Genomic DNA, 22,500 nt, shown 5'->3' on the forward strand with positions numbered 1-22,500 from the left:
GGAGAATGTGTTATAACAGAACCATGGAGAATGTGTTGTAACAGAACCATGGAGAATGTGTTATAACAGAACCATGGAGAATGTGTTGTAACAGAACCATGGAGAATGTGTTGTAACAGAACCATGGAGAATGTGTTATAACAGAACCATGGAGAATGTGTTGTAACAGAACCATGGAGAATGTGTCATAACAGAACCATGGAGAATGTGTTGTAACAGAACCATGGAGAATGTGTTATAACAGAACCATGGAGAATGTGTTGTAACAGAACCATGGAGAATGTGTTATAACAGAACCATGGAGAATGTGTTATAACAGAACCATGGAGAATGTGTTGTAACAGAACCATGGAGAATGTGTTATAACAGAACCATGGAGAATGTGTTGTAACAGAACCATGGAGAATGTGTTGTAACAGAACCATGGAGAATGTGTTATAACAGAACCATGGAGAATGTGTTGTAACAGAACCATGGAGAATGTGTCATAACAGAACCATGGAGAATGTGTTGTAACAGAACCATGGAGAATGTGTTATAACAGAACCATGGAGAATGTGTTGTAACAGAACCATGGAGAATGTGTTATAACAGAACCATGGAGAATGTGTTATAACAGAACCATGGAGAATGTGTTGTAACAGAACCATGGAGAATGTGTTGTAACAGAACCATGGAGAATGTGTTGTAACAGAACCATGGAGAATGTGTTATAACAGAACCATGGAGAATGTGTTGTAACAGAACCATGGAGAATGTGTTATAACAGAACCATGGAGAATGTGTTGTAACAGAACCATGGAGAATGTGTTATAACAGAACCATGGAGAATGTGTTATAACAGAACCATGGAGAATGTGTTGTAACAGAACCATGGAGAATGTGTTGTAACAGAACCATGGAGAATGTGTTATAACAGAACCATGGAGAATGTGTTGTAACAGAACCATGGAGAATGTGTTGTAACAGAACCATGGAGAATGTGTTGTAACAGAACCATGGAGAATGTGTTATAACAGAACCATGGAGAATGTGTTGTAACAGAACCATGGAGAATGTGTTGTAACAGAACCATGGAGAATGTGTTGTAACAGAACCATGGAGAATGTGTTATAACAGAACCATGGAGAATGTGTTGTAACAGAACCATGGAGAATGTGTTGTAACAGAACCATGCAGAATGTGTCATAACAGAACCATGCAGAATGTGTGTGTGTTAGTGTTTATGTGTATGTAATAGGACCTCTATACCAGGCGGTGTCAGAGGAAAGCTAGAAACATCTCCAAAGACTCCAGCCACCCTGGTCAAAGACTGTGAGGTGTGTCGTACCCAGTACAGTGAAGTGTGTCGTACCCAGTACAGTGAAGTGTGTCGTACCCAGTACAGTGAGGTTTGTCGTACCCAGTACAGTGAGGTGTGTCGTACCCAGTACAGTGAAGTGTGTCGTACCCAGTACAGTGAGGTGTGTCGTACCCAGTACAGTGAAGTGTGTCGTACCCAGTACAGTGAGGTGTGTCGTACCCAGTACAGTGAGGTGTGTTTTGTTCCCAGTACAGTGAGGTGTGTTTTGTTCCCAGTACAGTGAGGTGTGTCGTACCCAGTACAGTGAAGTGTGCCGTACCCAGTACAGTGAGGTGTGTCGTACCCAGTACAGTGAGGTGTGTTTTGTTCCCAGTACAGTGAGGTGTGTTTTGTACCCAGTACAGTGAGGTGTGTCGTACTCAGTACAGTGAGGTGTGTTTTGTTCCCAGTACAGTGAGGTGTGTCGTACCCAGTACAGTGAGGTGTGTTTTGTTCCCAGTACAGTGAGGTGTGTCGTACCCAGTACAGAGAGGTGTGTTTTGTTCCCAGTACAGTGAGGTGTGTTTTGTTCCCAGTACAGTGAGGTGTGTTTTGTTCCCAGTACAGTGAGGTGTGTTTTGTTCCCAGTACAGTGAGGTGTGTCGTACCCAGTACAGTGAGGTGTGTTTTGTACCCAGTACAGTGAGGTGTGTTTTGTTCCCAGTACAGTGAGGTGTGTTTTGTTCCCAGTACAGTGAGGTGTGTCGTACCCAGTACAGTGAGGTGTGTTGTACCCAGTACAGTGAGGTGTGTCGTACCCAGTACAGTGAGGTGTGTCGTACCCAGTACAGTGAGGTGTGTTTTGTTCCCAGTACAGTGAGGTGTGTCGTACCCAGTACAGTGAGGTGTGTTTTGTTCCCAGTACAGTGAGGTGTGTCGTACCCAGTACAGTGAGGTGTGTCGTACCCAGTACAGTGAGGTGTGTTTTGTTCCCAGTACAGTGAGGTGTGTTTTGTTCCCAGTACAGTGAGGTGTGTCGTACCCAGTACAGTGAGGTGTGTTTTGTACCCAGTACAGTGAGGTGTGTCGTACCCAGTACAGTGAGGTGTGTTTTGTTCCCAGTACAGTGAGGTGTGTTTTGTACCCAGTACAGTGAGGTGTGTTTTGTTCCCAGTACAGTGAGGTGTGTTTTGTACCCAGTACAGTGAGGTGTGTCGTACCCAGTACAGTGAGGTGTGTCGTACCCAGTACAGTGAGGTGTGTCGCACCCAGTACAGTGAGGTGTGTCGTACCCAGTACAGTGAGGTGTGTTTTGTTCCCAGTACAGTGAGGTGTGTTTTGTTCCCAGTACAGTGTGGTGTGTTTTGTTCCCAGTACAGTGAGGTGTGTTTTGTTCCCAGTACAGTGAGGTGTGTTTTGTTCCCAGTACAGTGAGGTGTGTTTTGTTCCCAGTACAGAGAGGTGTGTTTTGAACTCAGTACAGTGAGGTGTGCCGTACCCAGTAGAGTGAGGTGTGTCGTACCCAGTACAGTGAGGTGTGTTTTGTACTCAGTACAGTGAGGTGTGCCGTACCCAGTACAGTGAGGTGTGTTTTGTTCCCAGTACAGTGAGGTGTGTTTTGTTCCCAGTACAGTGAGGTGTGTTTTGTTCCCAGTACAGTGAGGTGTGTTTTGATCCCAGTACAGTGAGGTGTGTCGTACCCAGTACAGTGAGATGGGCCCGGGCCTCGGTGGGTCTGGTGGTGGAGTTGAGAAGCGACGCCTCACACACGTACACGCCCCCGTCTGAGAGGGAGGGGCTAGAGAGGGTCAGGCGACGCCCGAACACGCCCACTCCACTGGCCAGCCGACGCCCATTACGTTTCCACGACAACACCAGCCTCTCCACCGGCCTGGGGAGAAAACAACAAATTAACCAAATTAAATCTATCAATAACTCATCTAGCCAATCAATCAACCAATTACACAATCAATCAATCAAATTATCAACCAATTAAACAATCAATCAATCAAATTATAAATCTATTTAACAATCATTCAATCAAATGATCAATCTATTTATCAATCAAGCAGTCAATCAGTAAACCAATGAATGACAGTGGAACGACTTCCAGTCTTCATAGAGGTCCAAGCGGTCACACAGCTACTGTACTGTCCACTAGAGGGGGGTATTGGCACCAGGAGACAAAACAACATCAAGACAACGCTTCTGCTGTTTTACACCATCTAAAACACTGTATTACTGTGTAGGGGTGTGTGAGACTGGGTGTGTGTGTGTGTGTGTGTGTGTGTGTGTGTGTGTGTGTGTGTGTGTGTGTGTGTGTGTGTGTGTGTGTGTGTGTGTGTGTGTGTGTGTGAGAGACTGTGTGTGTGTGTGTGAGACTGTGTGTGTGTGAGAGACTGTGTGTGTGTGTGGGTGTGAAAGTGTTAGACAGAGGTGCTGAGGCAGGGTGGAAGACAAACTCACTGCTCTAATCAACACTGTCTAAACTGGTCTTGGAGGAGGGATAGAGAGAGAGAGGGGAGGGGAAGGAGGATAGGAGGGAGGGAGAGAGGGGAGGGGAAGGAGGATATGAGGGAGAGAGAGAGGGGAGGGGAAGGAGGATAGGAGGGGAAGGAGAGAGAGAGCGGGGAGGGGATGGAGGATAGGAGGGGAGGGAGAGAGAGAGCGGGGAGGGGATGGAGGATAGGAGGGAGAGAGAGAGGGGAAGGAGAGAGAGAGAGGGGAGGGGAAGAAGAGAGAGAGAGGGGAGGGAAAGGAGGATATGAGGGGAGGAGGGAGAGAGAGAGAGAGCAGGAGAGAGATTAGGAGTGCTAAAGAGAGAGTTGAGGGCAACTCTTCCTGTCATTTGAGTTTTAAAGCCTCACTGAGTGAGGCCAGGTCTGTTGTGTGTGTGTGTTACCTGGCGTTAGCAATACACTCAAGTGTAGCTTCCCTCCCTGCCACGACAGACATATTCTTCGGACCAATCACAATCACCGGAGCCACGGGCTCAACCAGAGCATCAGGGTCTGAGAGAGAGAGAAAAAGGGACGAGAGGGAGAGAAAGGGGGGAGGAGGGAGAGAACGAGGGGGGAGAGGGGGAGAGAATGAGGGGGGAGAGGGGGAGAGAATGAGGGGGGAGAGGGAGACAGAGAGAGGAGAGAGAGAGAGAGAGACAGAGAGAGAGAACGGAGGGGAGAGAGAGAGAAAGAGAAATTAGGGAGAGAGAGAACGAGAGGGGGTGAGAGAGGGGAGATCATTTCATTTTCACATGTACCTCCACATGTACACAATACTACACACACACCCTCCACATGTACACAATACTACACACACCCTCCACATGTACACAATACTACACACACACCCTCCACATGTACACAATACTACACACACCCTCCACATGTACACAATACTACACACACACCCTCCACATGTACACAATACACACACGCACCCTCCACATGTACACAATACTACACACACACCCTCCACATGTACACAATACTACACACACACCCTCCACATGTACACAATACTACACACACACCCTCCACATGTACACAATACTACACACACACCCTCCACATGTACTCAATACTACACACACACCCTCCACATGTACACAATACTACACACACCCTCCACATGTACACAACACACATCCAATCCAATTTAAACAATCAACTTTGGAGAGGTTGGTTGCTTTTGAGCGTGTGTGTATCCTGCCGTGTGTGTGAGGGTGTTTGTGTATCCTGCCGTGTGTGTTTGTGTGTGTATTGCTGTGGGAGCATAAGGACTCCCTGTGGAGATTATACAATGAAACTCCTCAAAATCAAATCATTCTATTAGATTAAATACCAGGAAAATAGAACACACTGTGGGAGGGAGCGAGGGAGAGGGGAGAGGAGAGAGAGGAGGTTGAGAGAGGGGAGGAGAGAGGGAGAGGGGTGGGGAGGGGAGAGAGAGAGGGGAGGGAGAGAGAGAAAGGGGAGGAGAGAGGGAGAGGGAGAGGGGAGGAGAGAGGGAGAGGGGGAAGGGGAGGGGAGAGAGAGGGGAGGGAGAGAGAGAGAGGGGAGGAGAGAGGGGAGAGGGGAGGTGAGAGGGAGAGGGGAGGGGAGGGGAAAGAGGGAGAGGGGGAGGGGAGGGAGAGAGGGGAGGGAGAGAGAGAGAGGGGAGGAGAGAGAGAGAGGGGAGGGGAGGGAGGGAGGGGAGGGAGAGAGGGGAGGGAGAGAGAGAGAGGGGAGGAGAGAGGGAGAGGGGGGGAGAGGGAGAGAGGGGAGGAGAGAGGGAGAGGGGAGAGAGAGAGAGGGGAGGGAGCGAGGGAGAGGGTATGGAGAGAGAGGGGGGAGGGAGAGAGAGATGGGGGAGGGAGAAAGTTATGGGGGAGTGGTAAGGAGGGAGGGTGGGTAGGTGGGAATGTGGGAGAGAGGGAGGGTTGATGCATAAAAGAATGAGGCCTGAGTACTGAAGACCTTCATTGGTTCCCTGAGCTAATGTCTATAAGGCTATAAACCAACAGGCTAACACAGTCCAGTATCAGACAGGAAACACAGTCCAGTATCAGACAGGAAACACAGTCCAGTATTAGACAGGAAACACAGTCCAGTATCAGACAGGAAACACTGTCCAGTATCAGACAGGAAACACAGTCCAGTATCAGACAGGAAACACAGTCCAGTATCAGACAGGAAACACAGTCCAGTATCAGACAGGAAACACAGTCCAGTATCAGACAGGAAACACAGTCCAGTATCAGACAGGAAACACAGTCCAGTATCAGACAGGAAACACAGTCCAGTATCAGACAGGAAGCACAGTCCAGTATCAGACAGGAAGCACAGTCCAGTATCAGACAGGAAACACAGTCCAGTATCATCATGGTCTGACCCTAAAACAGGGGAACACAGAGTCATCCTAAATTACAACTAGGGGAAGATTAAATAAACAGGATTGGTACGGTTTGAGAGTGAGAGAGGGGGAGATGAGGGAGAGAGAGAGAGAGAGAGCGAGAGAGAGACACAGAGAGAGAGAGAGAGACAGAGAGAGAGATACAGAGAGAGAGAGAGGGGAGATAGAGAGAGAGAGAGGGGGAGATGAGGGGGAGATAGTGAGAGAGAGGAGGAGATAGAGAGAGAGAGAGACTGACAGACAGAGAGAGAGAGAGAGACTGACAGACAGAGAGAGAGAGAGAGAGAGAGAGGGGGAGATAGAGAGAGAGAGAGGGGAGATAGGGGGAGAGGGAGAGAGAGAGAGAGAGAGAGAGAGAGAGAGAGAGAGGAGAGAGAGAGGGGAGATAGGGGGAGGGGGAGAGAGAGAGAGAGAGAGAGAGAGAGGGAGAGAGAGAGAGGGAGGATTGACAGAGCTGGCAGGTAGTTCTATCTCAGATTAGACGGTAATCTCTATCCGAAAGGATTTTCTCAGATTACAACTTGTTGTTTGTCCTATTAAATGGACCCTGGACAGGACATCAGGGTGTGTAATCCCTCCAGCTCAACATGTATGTGTGTGTGTATGTTAATCCAATCAGACACGTCCCTGTAGGGTCCTAGAGAGTAGGGAGACATGGCTCAGGGTGTGTGATGTTAGCAGAATGTGTATTAATAGAGTTGTCATGTACATATCATCCGTTTGACACTCACATAACACACAGAGAGACACAGAGAATACCTGACCCACATTTAAGGAAAGAGCTTTGACTAATGTACAGATAACACACAGAGAGACACAGACAATACCTGACCCACATTTAAGGAAAGAGCTTTGACTAATGTACAGATAACACAGAGAGACACAGAGAATACCTGACCCACATTTAAGGAAAGAGCTTTGACTAATGTACAGATAACACACAGAGAGACACAGAGGATACCTGACCCACATTTAAGGAAAGAGCTTTGACTAATGTACAGATAACACACAGAGAGACACAGACAATACCTGACCCACATTTAAGGAAAGAGCTTTGACTAATGTACAGATAACACACAGAGAGACACAGACAATACCTGACCCACATTTAAGGAAAGAGCTTTGACTAATGTACAGATAACACACAGAGAGACACAGAGAATACCTGACCCACATTTAAGGAAAGAGCTTTGACTAATGTACAGACTCAGTGAGCAATAGCCTTGCTGTTGAGAAAGGTCACCCTAGGCAGACATGGCTCTCAAGAGATGACAGGCTATATGCTCACTGCCCACAAAATGAGGTGGAAACTGAGCTGCACTTCCTAACCTCCTGCCAAATGCATGACCATATTAGAGACACATATTTCCCCTTAGACTACACAGACCCACAAAGCATTCGAAAAACAAATCCAATTTTGATAAACTCCCATATCAACTGGGTGAAACACCACAGTGTGCATCACAGCAGTGAGATTTGTGACCTGTTGCCACAAGAAAAGGTCAACCAGTGAAGAACAAACACCATTGTAAACACAACCCATATTTATGCTTATTTATTTTCCCTTGTGTACTTTAACTATTTGTACATTGTAGCAACACTGTATATATATTATATATATATTATATATATATATATATATATATATATATATATATATATATATATATATATATATATATATGACATTTGTAATGTCTTTGTCACGCCTTGGTCTTAGTATTTTGTGTTTTCGTTAATTAGTTGGTCAGGCCAGGGTGTGACATGGGTTTATGTTGTTGTATTTCGTAGTGGGGTTTTTTAGTTTTGGGATTGTGGCTGAGTAGGGGTGTTGTTTAGGTTTGGCTGCCTGAGGCGGTTCTCAATCAGAGTCAGGTGTTTCTCGTTGTCTCTGATTGGGAACCGTATTTAGGTAGCCTGGGTTTCACTTTGTATTTCGTGGGTGATTGTTCCTGTCTCTGTGTAGTTTCACCAGATAGGCTGTAATAGGTTTCACGTTCCGTTTTGTTGTTGTTTGTATTTGTATCAGTTATTTCATGTACCGCGTTTGTTCCATTAATAAACATGAGTAACCAACACGCTGCATTTCGGTCCGACTCTCTTGCGACAAACGAAGAACGCCGTTACAGTCTGTATTGTTTTGAAACTTCTGTATGTGTAAATGTTTACTGTTAATTTTGATTTAATTTAAATTTAATTTTTAATTTAATTTATTTGGAAAATATTCAGACACCTTGACTTTTTCCTTATTCTAAAATGTATTAAATTACGTTTTTCCGTCATCACAATAACCCATAATGACAAAGAGGTTCTAAAATGTATTTAATAATTTATTTTTCTCGTCAATCTACACACAATAACCCATAATGACAAAGAGGTTCTAAAATGTATTTAATAATTTATTTTTCTCGTCAATCTACACACAATACCCCATAATGACAAAGTGAACAGGTTTTTTTTTTATACATTTTTGAAAATGTATTAAAAATAAAAACACAGAAATACCTCATTTAGAAAGGTTTTCAGACCCTTTGCTATGACACTCAAAATTGAGCTCAGGTGCATCCTGTTTCCGTTGATCATCCTTGAGATGTTTCTACAACTTGATTGGAGTCCACCTGTGGCAGATTTAATTGATTGGACATTCATTGGGAAGGCACACACCTGTCTATATAAGGTCCCACAGCTGACAGTGCATTTCAAAGCAAAAACAAAGCCATGGGGTTGAAGGAATTGTCCGTAGAGCTCCGAGACAGGATTGTGTCGAGGCACAGATCTGGGGAAGGGTACAAAAACATTTCTGTTGCATTGAAGGTCCCCAAGAACACAGTGGCCTCCATCATTCTCAAATGGAAGAAGTTTGGAACCACCAAGACTCTTCCAAGAGCTGGCCACCTGGCCAAACTGAGCAGCCCGATGGTCACGCTGACAGAGCTCCAGAGTTCCTCTGTGGAGATGGGAGAAACTTTCAGAAGGACAACCACCTCACTACTCACTACTCCACCAATCAGGCCTTTATGGTAGAGTGGACAGATGGAAGCCACTCCTCAGGAAAGGGCACATAACAGCCAACACTCTCAGACCAGGAGAAACAAGATTTTCTGGTCAGATGAAACCAAGATTGAACTCTTTGGCCTGAATGCCAAGCGTCACGTCTGGAGGAAACCTGACACCATCCCTACGGCCAAGAATGGTGGTGGCAGCATCATGCTGTGGGGATGCTTTTCACAGCGGCAGAGACTGGGAGACTAGTCAGGATCGAAGGAAATATGAACGGAGCAAAGTACAGAGAGATCCTTGATGGAAACCTGCTCCAGAGCACTTAAGACCTCAGACTGGAGCGAATGTTCACCTTCCAACAGAACAATGACCCTAAGCACACAGCCAAGACAATGAAGGAGTGGCTTCAGGACAAGTCTCTGAATGTCCTTAAGTGGCCGAGCCAGAGCCCGGACTTGAACCCGATCAAACATCTCTAAAGAGACCTGAAGATAGCTGTGCAGCAACGCTCACCATCCAATCTGACAGAGGTTGAGAGGATCTGCAGAGAAGAATGTGAGGAACTCCCCAAATACAGGTGTGTCAAGCTTGTAGTGACATATCCAAGAAGACTCAATGCTGTAATCACTGCCAAAGGTGCTTCAACAAAGTACTGAGTAAAGAGTCTGAATACTTATGTAAATGTGTTTGAACACTGAGTTAGAGAGGAGAACACTGATTTATAGAAGAGAACACTGAGTTGTGGAAGAGAACACTGAGTTAGAGAGGAGAACACTGAGATATAGAAGAGAACACTGAGTTAGAGAGGAGAACACTGATTTATAGAGGAGAACACTGAGTTAGAGAGGAGAACACTGAGTTATAGAGGAGAACACTGATTTATAGAGGAGAACACTGAGTTAGAGAGGAGAACACTGAGATATAGAAGAGAACACTGAGTTAGAGAGGAGAACACTGAGTTATAGAGGAGAACACTGAGTTAGAGAGAAGAACACTGAGTTATAGAGGAGAACACTTAGAGAAGAACACTGAGTTAGAGAGGAGAATACTTAGAGAAGAACACTGAGTTAGAGAGAAGAACACTGAGTTATAGAGGAGAACACTTAGAGGAGAACACTGAGTTAGAGAGGAGAACACTGAGTTAGAGAGAAGAACACTGAGTTAAAGAGGAGAACACTGAGTTAAAGAGGAGAACACTGAGTTAAAGAGGAGAACACTGAGTTAGAGAGGAGAACACTGAGTTATAGAGGAGAACACTGAGTTAAAGAGGAGAACACTGAGTTAAAGAGGAGAACACTGAGTTAAAGAGGAGAATATTGAGAGGAGAACACTGAGTTATAGAGGAGAACACTGAGTTAAAGAGGAGAACACTGAGTTAAAGAGGAGAACACTTAGAGGAGAACACTGAGTTGTAGAAGAGAACACTGAGTTATAGAGGAGAACACTGAGTTAAAGAGGAGAACACTGAGTTAAAGAGGAGAACACTGAGTTAAAGAGGAGAACACTGAGTTAAAGAGGAGAATATTGAGAGGAGAACACTGAGAGGAGAACACTGAGAGGAGAACACTGAGGTAGAGAGGAGAACACAGAGGAGAACACTGAGAGGAGAACACTGAGAGGAGAACACTGAGGTAGAGAGGAGAACACAGAGGAGAACACTGAGGTGGAAAGGAGAACACTGAGAGGAGAACACTGAGGTAGAGAGGAGAACACGAGAGGAGAACACTGAGTTAGAGAGGAGAACACTGAGGTAGAAAGGAGAACACTTTGTGGAGAACACTGAGGTAGAAAGGAGAACACCGAGAGGAGAACATTGAGGTAGAAAGGAGAACACTGAGAGGAGAACACTGAGGTAGAGAGGAGAACACTGAGGGGAGAACACTGAGTTAGAGAGGAGAACACTGAGAGGAGAACACTGAGAGGAGAACACTGAGGTAGAGAGGAGAACACTGAGAGGAGAACACTGAGAGGAGAACACTGAGGTGGAAAGGAGAACACTGAGAGGAGAACACTAAGGTAGAGAGGAGAACACTGAGAGGAGAACACTGAGGTAGAGAGGAGAACACTGAGAGGAGAACACTGAGAAGAGAACACTGAGAGGAGAACACTGAGGTGGAAAGGAGAACACTGAGAGGAGAACACTGAGAGGAGAACACTGAGAGGAGAACACTGAGTTAGAGAGGAGAACACTGAGAGGAGAACACTGAGAAGAGAACACTGAGAGGAGAACACTGAGGTGGAAAGGAGAACACTGAGAGGAGAACACTGAGAGGAGAACACTGAGAAGAGAACACTGAGATGAGAACACTGAGGTAGAGAGGAGAACACTGAGAGGAGAACGCTGAGAGGAGAACACTGAGAGGAGAACACTGAGGTAGAGAGGAGAACACTGAATGTGTGAGGTGAACCATTAGAAAAGGGGAAGAGCAACTTTTGCTGAGCAAGACAGAAAGGAGGGAGGGGGACACTTAACATATCTTCATGACACATGTCTATTGCCTTCAGTTGGGAGAGAGAGAGAAAGAGAGAGGAGGGAGAGAGAGCAACGGAACGAGGCATTGATGGATAGTGAGATAAAAGAGAGAGAGAGAGAGAGCTGGTTGTCTTACCCTGAGAGACACGGTTCCTCCCTGACAGAAGCAGAGAGGGAGGGGGATTGGAGGATGAAGGGGGAGGGAGAAGGAGAGGGAATCTTTATTTCAGCTTGTCTACATGTATACTGTATATTGGAATACTTCAACACATCGGCATCAAACACACAGACATGATCAATGGTGGCAACTGTGTTTTACAAAGCTTTGAAAGTTAAAAAAAACACATAATCATTGTATAAAGTATATTCCTCACACCAAAAATAACTAAAGTATGCAAACTTAATTGAGAAGAGGAGGTGGCGAGAGAGAAAGACAGAGAGAGAGAGAGAGGGAGAGAGAGAGAGAGAGGGAGGGTGAGCGAGAGACGCAGAGAGAAAGATAGAGAGCGAGCGAGAGACCGAGAGACAGACCGAGAGGGAGGGACACAGAGACAGAGAGAGAGGGAGGGAGAGAGACAGACAGAGAAAGAGAGATAGAGAGAGAGAGGAGAGAGAGACAAAGAGAGAGAGAGAGTGAGACACAGAGACAAAGAGAGACAGAGAGAGAGAGGGAGTGAGACACAGAGACAGAGAGAGAGAGACAGAGAGAGAGAGAGGGAGTGAGACACAGAGACAGAGAGAGAGAGAGAGAGAGAGAGAGAGAGAGAGAGGGGGAGGGAGAGACAATGAGAGAGAGAGAGAGAAAGACAGAGAGATAGAGAGGGAGGGAGGGAGAGAGAGACAGAGACAGAGAGAGAGAGAGAGAGAGAGAGAGAGGGAGTGAGACACAGAGACAGAGAGAGAGAGAGAGAGAGGGAGGGAGAGACAATGAGAGAGAGAGAGAAAGACAGAGAGATAGAGAGGAAGGGAGAGAGAGACAGAGAAACTCAGCACACAGGGGGACAAACACCTCTCTGCAGGTGACAGCATTCCCTCCCACATATGCCCCCCTAGGCACAACTATGACAACATAACCAACAAAAATGGGTCACAAGTCCTGCAGCTCTGTCGCACGCTGGGTATGTACATAGTCAATGGTAGGCTTCGAGGGGACTCCTATGGTAGGTACACCTATAGCTCATCTCTTGGCAGTAGTAGTGTAGACTACTTTATCACTGACCTCAACCCAGAGTCTCTCAGAGCGTTCACAGTCATCCCACTGACACCTCTATCAGACCACAGCAACAGCAACTTCAGACCACAGCACAGCAATCTACTTGAACAGAGCAATACTCAATCATGAGGCATCAAAGCCAAAGGAACTGAGTAACATTTAGACATGCTTTAGATGGAAGGAATGCAGCTTGGAAACCTACCAAAAACCAATTAGGCAACAACAAATTTTAGACAATTTCCTGGGTAAAACGTTCCACTGTATTAGTGAAGGTGTAAACTTGGCAGTAGAAAATCTTAACAGTGTATTTGACCTCTCAGCTTCCCAATCAAATCTCAAAATCTCAAATAGAAAACCAAAGAAAATTAACAACAATGACAAATGGTTTGATGAAGAATGCAAAAATCTAAGAAAGAAATTGAGGAACCTGTCCAACCAAAAACATAGAGACCCGGAAAACCTGAGTCTACGCCTTCACTATGGTGAATCACTAAAACAATACAGAAATACACTACGGAAAAAGAAGGAACAGCACGTCAGAAATCAGCTCAATGTAATTGAAGAATCCAAAGACTCTAACCACGTCTGGGAAAATTGGAAAATGCTAAACAAACAACAACACGAAGAATTATCTATCCAAAGGGAAAGAGGGAAACGAGGCGGTCTTCTGGTCAGACTCCGGAGACGGGCACATCGTGCACCACTGCCTAGCATTCTTCTCGCCAATGTCCAGTCTCTTGACAACAAGGTTGATGAAATCCGAGCAAGGGTAGCATTCCAGAGGGACATCAGAGACTGTAAAATTCTTTGCTTCACGGAAACATGGCTCACTGGAGAGACGCTATCCGAAGTGGTGCAGCCAGCGGGTTTCTCCACGCATTGCGCCGACAGAAACAAACACCTTTCTGGTAAGAAGAGGGGTGGGGGCGTATGCCTTATGGCTAACGAGACGTGGTGTGATCACAGAAACATACAGGAACTCAAATCTTTCTGTTCACCTGATTTAGAATTCCTCACAATCAAATGTCGACCGCATTATCTACCAAGAGAATTCTCTTCGATTATAATCACAGCCGTATATATTCCCCCCCAAGCAGACACATCGATGGCTCTGAACAAACTTTATTTGACTCTTTGCAAACTGGAATCCATACATCCTGAGGCTGCATTCATTGTTGCTGGGGATTTTAACAAGGCTAATCAGAAAACAAAACTCCCTAAATTGTATCAGCATATCGATTGTGCACCCAGGGCTGGCAAAACCTTGGATCATTGTTATTCTAACTTCCGCGACGCATATAAGGCCCTGCCCCGCCCTCCTTTCAGAAAAGCTGACCACGACTCCATTTTGTTGATCCCTGCCTACAGAGAGAAACTAAAACAAGAAGCTCCCACGCTGAGGTCTGTCCAACGCTGGTCCGAACAAGCTGATTCCACACTCCAAGACTGCTTCCATCACGTGGACTGGGATATGTTTCGTATTGCGTCAGACAACAACATTGACAAATACGCTGATTCGGTGTGCGAGTTCATTAGAACGTGCGTTGAAGATGTCGTTCCCATAGCAACGATTAAAACATTCCCAAACCAGAAACCGTGGATTGATGGCAGCATTCGCGTGAAACTGAAAGCGCGAACCACTGCTTTTAATCAGGGCAAGGTGACTGGAAACATGACCGAATACAAACAGTGTAGCTATTCCCTCCGCAAGGCTATCAAACAAGCTAAGCGTCAGTATAGAGACAAAGTAGAATCTCAATTCAATGGCTCAGATACAAGAAGTATGTGGCAGGGTCTCCAGTCAATCACAGATTACAAAAATAAAACCAGCCCCGTCACGGACCAGGATGTCTTGTTCCCAGGCAGACTAAATAACTTTTTTGCCCGCTTTGAGGACAATACAGTGCCACTGACATGGCCTGCAAAGAAAACATGCGGTCTCTCCTTCACTGGAGCCGAGGTGAGTAAAACATTTAAACGTGTTAATCCTCGCAAGGCTGCAGGCCCAGACGGCATCCCCAGCCTCACCCTCAGAGCATGCGCAGACCAGCTGGCTGGTGTGTTTACGGACATATTCAATCAATCCCTATACCAGTCTGCTGTTCCCACATGCTTCAAGAGGGCCACCATTGTTCCTGTTCCCAAGAAAGCTAAGGCAACTGAGATAAACGACTACCGCCCAGTAGCACTCACTTCCGTCATCATGAAGTGCTTTGAGAGACTAGTCAAGGACCATATCACCTCCACCCTACCTGACACCCTAAGACCCACTCCAATTTGCTTACCGCCCAAATAGGTCCACAGACGACGCAATCTCAACCACACTGCACACTGCCCTAACCCATCTGGACAAGAGGAATACCTATGTGAGAATGCTGTTCATCGACTACAGCTCGGCATTTAACACCATAGTACCCTCCAAGCTTGTCATCAAGCTCGAGACCCTGGGTCTCGACCCCGCCCTGTGCAACTGGGTACTGGACTTCCTGACGGGCCGCCCCCAGGTGGTGAGGGTAGGCAACAACATCTCCACCCCGCTGATCCTCAACACTGGGGCCCCACAAGGGTGCGTTCTGAGCCCTCTCCTGTACTCCCTGTTCACCCACGACTGCGTGGCCACACATGCCTCCAACTCAATCATCAAGTTTGCGGACGACACAACAGTGGTAGGCTTGATTAACAACAATGACGAGGCGGTCTACAGGGAGTAGGTGAGGGCCCTCGGAGTGTGGTGTCAGGAAAATAACCTCACACTCAACGTCAACAAAACTAAGGAGATGATTGTGGACTTCAGGAAACAGCAGAGGGAACACCCCCCTATCCACATCGATGGAACAGTAGTGAAGAGGGTAGTAAGTTTTAAGTTCCTCGGCATACACATCACAGACAAACTGAATTGGTCCACTCATACAGACAGCATCGTGAAGAAGGCGCAGCAGCGCCTCTTCAACCTCAGGAGGCTGAAGAAATTCATCTTGTCACCAAAAGCACTCACAAACTTCTACAGATGCACAATCGAGAGCATCCTGGCGGGCTGTATCACCACCTGGTACGGCAACTGCTCCGCCCACAACCGTAAGGCTCTCCAGAGGGTAGTGAGGTCTGCACAACGCATCACCGGGGGCAAACTACCCTCTGGTCATGTTGTGTAACTCTACTGACTGTACTAATATACTAACTAACTCTACTGACTATACCGACTACACTAACATACTGACTAAAACTACTGACTATACTAATATACTAACTAACTCTACTCACTATACTGACTACACTAATATACTAACTAACTCTACTGACTGTACTAATATACTAACTAACTCTACTCACTATACTGACTACACAAATATACTAACTAACTCTACTGACTATACTAATATACTAACTAACTCTACTCACTCTACTGACTGTACTAATATACTAACTAACTCTACTGACTATACTAATATACTAACTAACTCTACTGACTGTACTAATATACTATCTAGCTATTCTGACTGTACTAATATACTAACTAACTCTACTGACTATACTGACTATACTAATATACTAACTAACTCTACTCACTATACTAATATACTATCTAGCTATTCTGACTATACTAATATACTAACTAACTCTACTGACTATACTAATATACTAACTAACTCTACTCACTCTACTGACTGTACTAATATACTAACTAACTCTACTGACTATACTAATATACTAACTAACTCTACTGACTGTACTAATATACTAACTAACTCTACTGACTATACTAATATACTAACTAACTCTACTGACTATACTAATATACTAACTAACTCTACTCACTCTACTGACTGTACTAATATACTAACTAACTCTACTGACTATACTAATATACTAACTAACTCTACTGACTGTACTAATATACTAACTAACTCTACTGACTATACTAATATACTAACTAACTCTACTGACTGTACTAATATACTAACTAACTCTACTCACTATACTGACTATACTAATATACTAACTAACTCTACTGACTATACTAATATACTAACTAACTCTACTGACTGTACTAATATACTAACTAACTCTACTCACTATACTGACTACACTAATATACTAACTAACTCTACTCACTCCACTGACTGTACTAATATACTAACTAACTCTACTGACTACACTAATATACTAACTAACTCTACTGACTGTACTAATATACTAACTAACTCTACTCACTATACTGACTATACTAATATACTAACTAACTCTACTGACTATACTAATATACTAACTAACTCTACTCACTATACTGACTACACTAATATACTAACTAACTCTACTGACTGTACTAATATACTAACTAACTCTACTCACTCCACTGACTGTACTAATATACTAACTAACTCTACTGACTGTACTAATATACTAACTAACTCTACTCACTCTACTGACTGTACTAATATACTAACTAACTCTACTGACTATACTAATATACTAACTAACTCTACTCACTCTACTGACTGTACTAATATACTAACTAACTCTACTGACTGTACTAATATACTAACTAACTCTACTCACTACCTCCAATAAAACCCTCATTTGTAGTACTTCACCCTCCAGTCTCTCGTTTTTCCTTATATCTAATTAGAAATGTGTGTTTGTACGTGTGTGTGTGTTTGTGTGTGTGTGTGTGTGTGTGTGTGTGTGTGTGTGTGTGTGTGTGTGTGTGTGTGTGTGTGTGTGTGTGTGTGTGTGTGTGTGTCAGAAGTGATTCTGTGTCAGGCGCTTAATTGAGATGCTGACGTGTCACATCAGCTTCAACACAGAATCGAGCCCACGCCACGCGCACACACACACACACACACACACACACACGTACAAACACACACACACGCACACGCACACACAGAGAGAGAGAATGAGTGATAAAGGAATAGCAGTTGAAGGGCAGAAACAACAGATGTCATGACAGATTCAGAAAGAGGAGGAGAGGAAAGACAAGAAAGGAGAGGAAGAGGAGGAGAGAGAGGAGGAGAGAGGAGGAAGAGAAGAAGAGAGGGAGAGGAGGAAGAGAGAGGAGGAAGAGAAGGAGAGAGAGGAGGAAGAGAAGAACAGAGAGGAGGAAGAGAAGGAGAGAGAGGAGGAAGAGAGAGGAGGAAGAGAAGAAGAGAGGGAGAGGAGGAAGAGAGAGGAGGACGAGAAGGAGAGAGAGGAGGAAGAGAGAGGAGGAAGAGAAGAAGAGAGGGAGAGGAGGAAGAGAGAGGAGGAAGAGAAGGAGAGAGAGGAGGAAGAGAAGAAGAGAGAGGAGGAAGAGAAGAAGAGAGAGGAGGAAGAGAGAGGAGGAAGAGAGAGGAGGAAGAGAGAGGAGGAAGAGAGAGGAGGAAGAGAAGAAGAGAGAGGAGGAAGAGAGAGGAGGAAGGGAAGAAGAGAGAGGAGGAAGAGAAGAAGAGAGAGGAGGAAGAGAAGAAGAGAGAGGAGGAAGAGAAGGAGAGAGAGGAGGAGAGGGAGGAGGAGAAAGGAGGAAGAGAAGAAGAGAGAGGAGGAAGAGAGAGGAGGAAGAGAAGAAGAGAGGGAGAGGAGGAAGAGAGAGGAGGACGAGAAGGAGAGAGAGGAGGAAGAGAGGAGGAAGAGAAGAAGAGAGGGAGAGGAGGAAGAGAGAGGAGGACGAGAAGGAGAGAGAGGAGGAAGAGAGAGGAGGAAGAGAAGAAGAGAGGGAGAGGAGGAAGAGAGAGGAGGAAGAGAAGGAGAGAGAGGAGGAAGAGAAGAAGAGAGAAGAGGAAGAGAAGAAGAGAGAGGAGGAAGAGAGAGGAGGAAGAGAAGAAGAGAGAGGAGGAAGAGAAGAATAGAGGGAGAGGAGGAAGAGAAGAAGAGAGAGGAGGAAGAGAAGAAGAGAGGGAGAGGAGGAAGAGAGAGGAGGACGAGAAGGAGAGAGAGGAGGAAGAGAGAGGAGGAAGAGAAGAAGAGAGGGAGAGGAGGAAGTGAGAGGAGGACGAGAAGGAGAGAGAGGAGGAAGAGAGAGGAGGAAGAGAATAAGAGAGGTAGAGGAGGAAGAGAGAGGAGGAAGAGAAGAAGAGAAGAAGAGAGAGGAGGACGAGAAGGAGAGAGAGGAGGAAGAGAAGAAGAGAGGGAGAGGATGAAGAAGAGAAGAAGAGAGGGAGAGGAGGAAGAGAAGAAGAGAGGGAGAGGAGGAAGAGAAGGAGAGAGAGGAAGTAGAGAAGAAGAGAGGGAGAGAAAGAAGAGAGAGGAGGAAGAGAAGAAGAGAGAGGAGGAAGATAAGAAGAGAGAGGAGGAAGAGAAGAAGAGAGAGGAGGAAGAGAGAAGAGGAAGAGAGAGGAGGAAGAGAAGAAGAGAGAGGAGGAAGAGAGAAGAGGAAGAGAGAGGAGGAAGAGAAGAAGAGAGAGGAGGAAGAGAAGAAGAGAGGAGGAATGGAGATTGTACTGAACTTGCAAGTTGGCGAGCACACACACACACGTTGGAGAGCACACACACACACACACACACACACACACACACACACACACACACACACACACACACACACACACACACACACACACACACACACACACACACACACACACACACACACACACACATTAACAGAGTCAGTGCATTTTCCGGATGTTGGTAGTTATGATGCAGGGGAGGGGATTGGGGGTAGGTCAGTACAAACACACAAACACACACACACACACACACACGTTATAAACTTTGTTTCGGAGCAGAATGTATTGTGTGTTTATTCAAATGTTCTGTCAGACTGTATCAGCTTCAGTCTAAAAAGAGACAAACAACAGAATGTATAAATGGATTATAGAGAGAGATAAGAGAGAGAGAGAGAGAGAGAGAGAGGAGAGAGAGGAGAGAGGAGAGAGAGAAAGAGAAGAGACAGATAGATGGAATGAGTGAGTGATAGTGATAGTGAGGCAGACAGAGAAGAGAGAGAGTGAACTAGTGCAGAACTAACTAGCATGTAATGAATACATCTATGGAGATGAGAGATCCCAGTAAAACCCCTCAACTATAAAAATAACAACACCAATATGAAAGAAAATGACTCTAGCCTATCACCTATCAGAGTCAGGAATCAACAAGCAACACAAGCAACTACTGAGTCAAACCCAGTAGTATTGAAGAGGAGACAGTGAGATCTGGGTACTTTCCTTGTCCTTCAGATTGTCAACAACAAAGATTTGAACTGTTTCAACTGTCTGTTCCGGTTACTGTTGTTGTTTGTGGAAAACGCAGCAGAACTACAGCAGAACCACAGCAGAACTACAGCAGAACTACAGCAGAACCACAGCAGAACTACAGCAGAACTACAGCAGAACTACAGCAGAACTACAGCAAGACCTACAGCAGAACTACAGCAGAACTACAGCAGAACTACAGCAGAACAACAGCAGAGCTACAGCAGAACCACAGCAGAACCACAGCAGACCTACAACAGAACTACAACAGAACCACAGCAGAACTACAGCAGAACTACAGCAGAACTACAGCAGAACAACAGCAGAACTACAGCAAGACCTACAGCAGAATTACAGCAGAACTACAGCAGAACTACAGCAGACCAAACCTACAGCAGAACAACAGCAGAACTACAGCAGAACTACAGTAGAACTAGGAGGGATGGGATGAGGGAGCGGAGGAGATAGTGAGAGAAGGAAGGGAGGAGAGAGGGAAGGAAGGAGGGGAGGAGGGAGGGAAGGAGGGAAGGGAGGAGAGAGGGAGGGAAGGAGGGGAGGAGGGAGGGAAGGAGGGAGTTATAGAGAGAGTTGGTGTAGTTCTGTTTGGATCACAAGACAGGGGTTCCAGTTGGTTAGAGGTCAGAGGTCAGGGTGGGGTTACAGGATGGAGTCACCCTAAAACACACGACTGAGGTCACAACCAGTCAGGGGTCAGGGGTCAGCTGTGATGTCACCAGAGTGAGACGTGCTGGACGTACTAAACACAACCTTGACTAACCTTCTCCAAACCCAACACACACACACACGGAGGGGACAAAGTGACTGTGTTGTTGGTAGTATCCTCCAGGCAGCAGATACATGAATACACATTACAGTCCAGGAAACACACAATGGGCTGTAGGTTCGGTCTGCTGTAGGTCTGCTGTAGTTCTGCTGTAGTTCTGCTGTAGTTCTGCTGTAGGTCTGCTGTAGTTCTGCTGTAGGTCTGCTGTAGTTCTGCTGTAGTTCTGCTGTAGGTCTGCTGTAGGTCTGCTGTAGGTCTGCTGTAGTTCTGCTGTAGGTCTGCTGTAGGTCTGCTGTAGGTCTGCTGTCGTTCTGCTGTAGTTCTGCTGTAGGTCTGCTGTAGTTCTGCTGTAGTTCTGCTGTAGTTCTGCTGTAGTTCTGTTGTAGGTCTGCTGTAGGTCTGCTGTAGTTCTGCTGTAGTTCTGCTGTAGGTCTGCTGTAGTTCTGCTGTAGTTCAGCTGTAGGTCTGCTGTAGTTCTGCTGTAGTTCTGCTGTAGTTCAGCTGTAGTTCTGCTGTAGTTCTGCTGTAGTTCTGCTGTAGTTCTGCTGTAGTAGTTGCCACCATTTCAAATATGCAGAAATATGCCGTAATCCACTCGTCTGTCCGATAAATCCCCACCTCTCTCTCCTTCCCTTCTTAAATCTCTCCCTCCTCCCCTCCCTCTCTCTACATCCCTTCTTAAATCTCTCCCTCGCTCTTTCCCTCTCTCTATATTCATCCCTCATTAAATCTCTCCCTCCTCCACTCTGTCTCTCTCCATCCCTTCTTAAATCTTGCTCGCTCTCCCTCCTTCCCTCCCTCTCATCCCTTCTTAAATCTCTCTCTCCCTCCTCCAATCCCTCTCCCTTTCTCTCTCCCACCTCCCCTCCCCCTTTCTCTCTCCTCCCCTCCCTATCTCTCCCTCCTCCCCTTCCTCTCTCTCTCTCCCTCCCTCCTACTCTCTCCCTCAACCCCTCCCTCTCTCTCTCTCCCTCCCTCCTACTCTCTCCCTCAACCCCTCCCTCTCTCTCTCCATCCTCCCCTCCCTCTCTCCCCATCTCTCTCCCTCCTTCCCTCTGTCTCTCTCCCTCCTCCCATCCTCCCCTCCCTCCCTCCCTCCCTTATGAACCTTGTGATTTAGTGAACACCAACTACCAGTATTCTGAGGAACGGTATGCTAAGGAATGGTACGGTATGCTAAGGTATGGTACGGTATGCTATGGTATGGTACGGTATGCTGAGGTATGGTACGGTGTGCTGAGGTATGGCATGGTATGCTAAGGTATGGCATGGTATGCTGAGGTATGGTACGGTGTGCTGAGGTATGGTACGGTGTGCTGAGGTATGGTACGGTGTGCTGAGGTATGGTACGGTATGCTGAGGTATGGTACGGTGTGCTGAGGTATGGTACGGTGTGCTGAGATATGGTACGGTGTGCTGAGGTATGGTACGGTGTGCTGAGGTATGGTACGGTGTGCTGAGATATGGTACGGTATGCTGAGGTATGGTACAGTATGCTGAGGTATGGTACGGTATGCTGAGGTATGGTACGGCATGCTGAGGTATGGTACGGTGTGCTGAGGTATGGTACGGTATGCTGAGGTATGGTACGGTGTGCTGAGATATGGTACGGTATGCTGAGGTATGGTACGGTGTGCTGAGATATGGTACGGTATGCTGAGGTATGGTACGGTGTGCTGAGGTATG

At 46.0% G+C, this 22,500-nt stretch overlaps 2 protein-coding genes across 2 annotated transcripts in view; one reads left to right on the forward strand and one right to left on the reverse strand.

Moving 5' to 3' along the window:
• LOC135532479 (zinc finger protein 436-like) overlaps positions 1-22,500 on the forward strand; it is a 781,678-nt gene that overhangs the window by 276,402 nt on the left and 482,776 nt on the right. The window lies entirely within an intron of this gene.
• The window catches only part of LOC135532795 (protein sidekick-1-like), a 346,541-nt gene that overhangs the window by 163,866 nt on the left and 160,175 nt on the right, over positions 1-22,500 (reverse strand). Inside the window, exons 6-7 of the mRNA XM_064960236.1 lie at positions 4,185-4,293; positions 2,983-3,173 (exon numbers count right to left, since the gene is read on the reverse strand). Coding sequence (XP_064816308.1) covers positions 2,983-3,173; positions 4,185-4,293 — 300 coding nt within the window. The remainder of the gene's footprint in view (positions 1-2,982; positions 3,174-4,184; positions 4,294-22,500) is intronic.

The sequence above is a fragment of the Oncorhynchus masou genome, chromosome 5, assembly GCF_036934945.1.
Source record: "Oncorhynchus masou masou isolate Uvic2021 chromosome 5, UVic_Omas_1.1, whole genome shotgun sequence".
Taxonomy (NCBI): domain Eukaryota; kingdom Metazoa; phylum Chordata; class Actinopteri; order Salmoniformes; family Salmonidae; genus Oncorhynchus; species Oncorhynchus masou.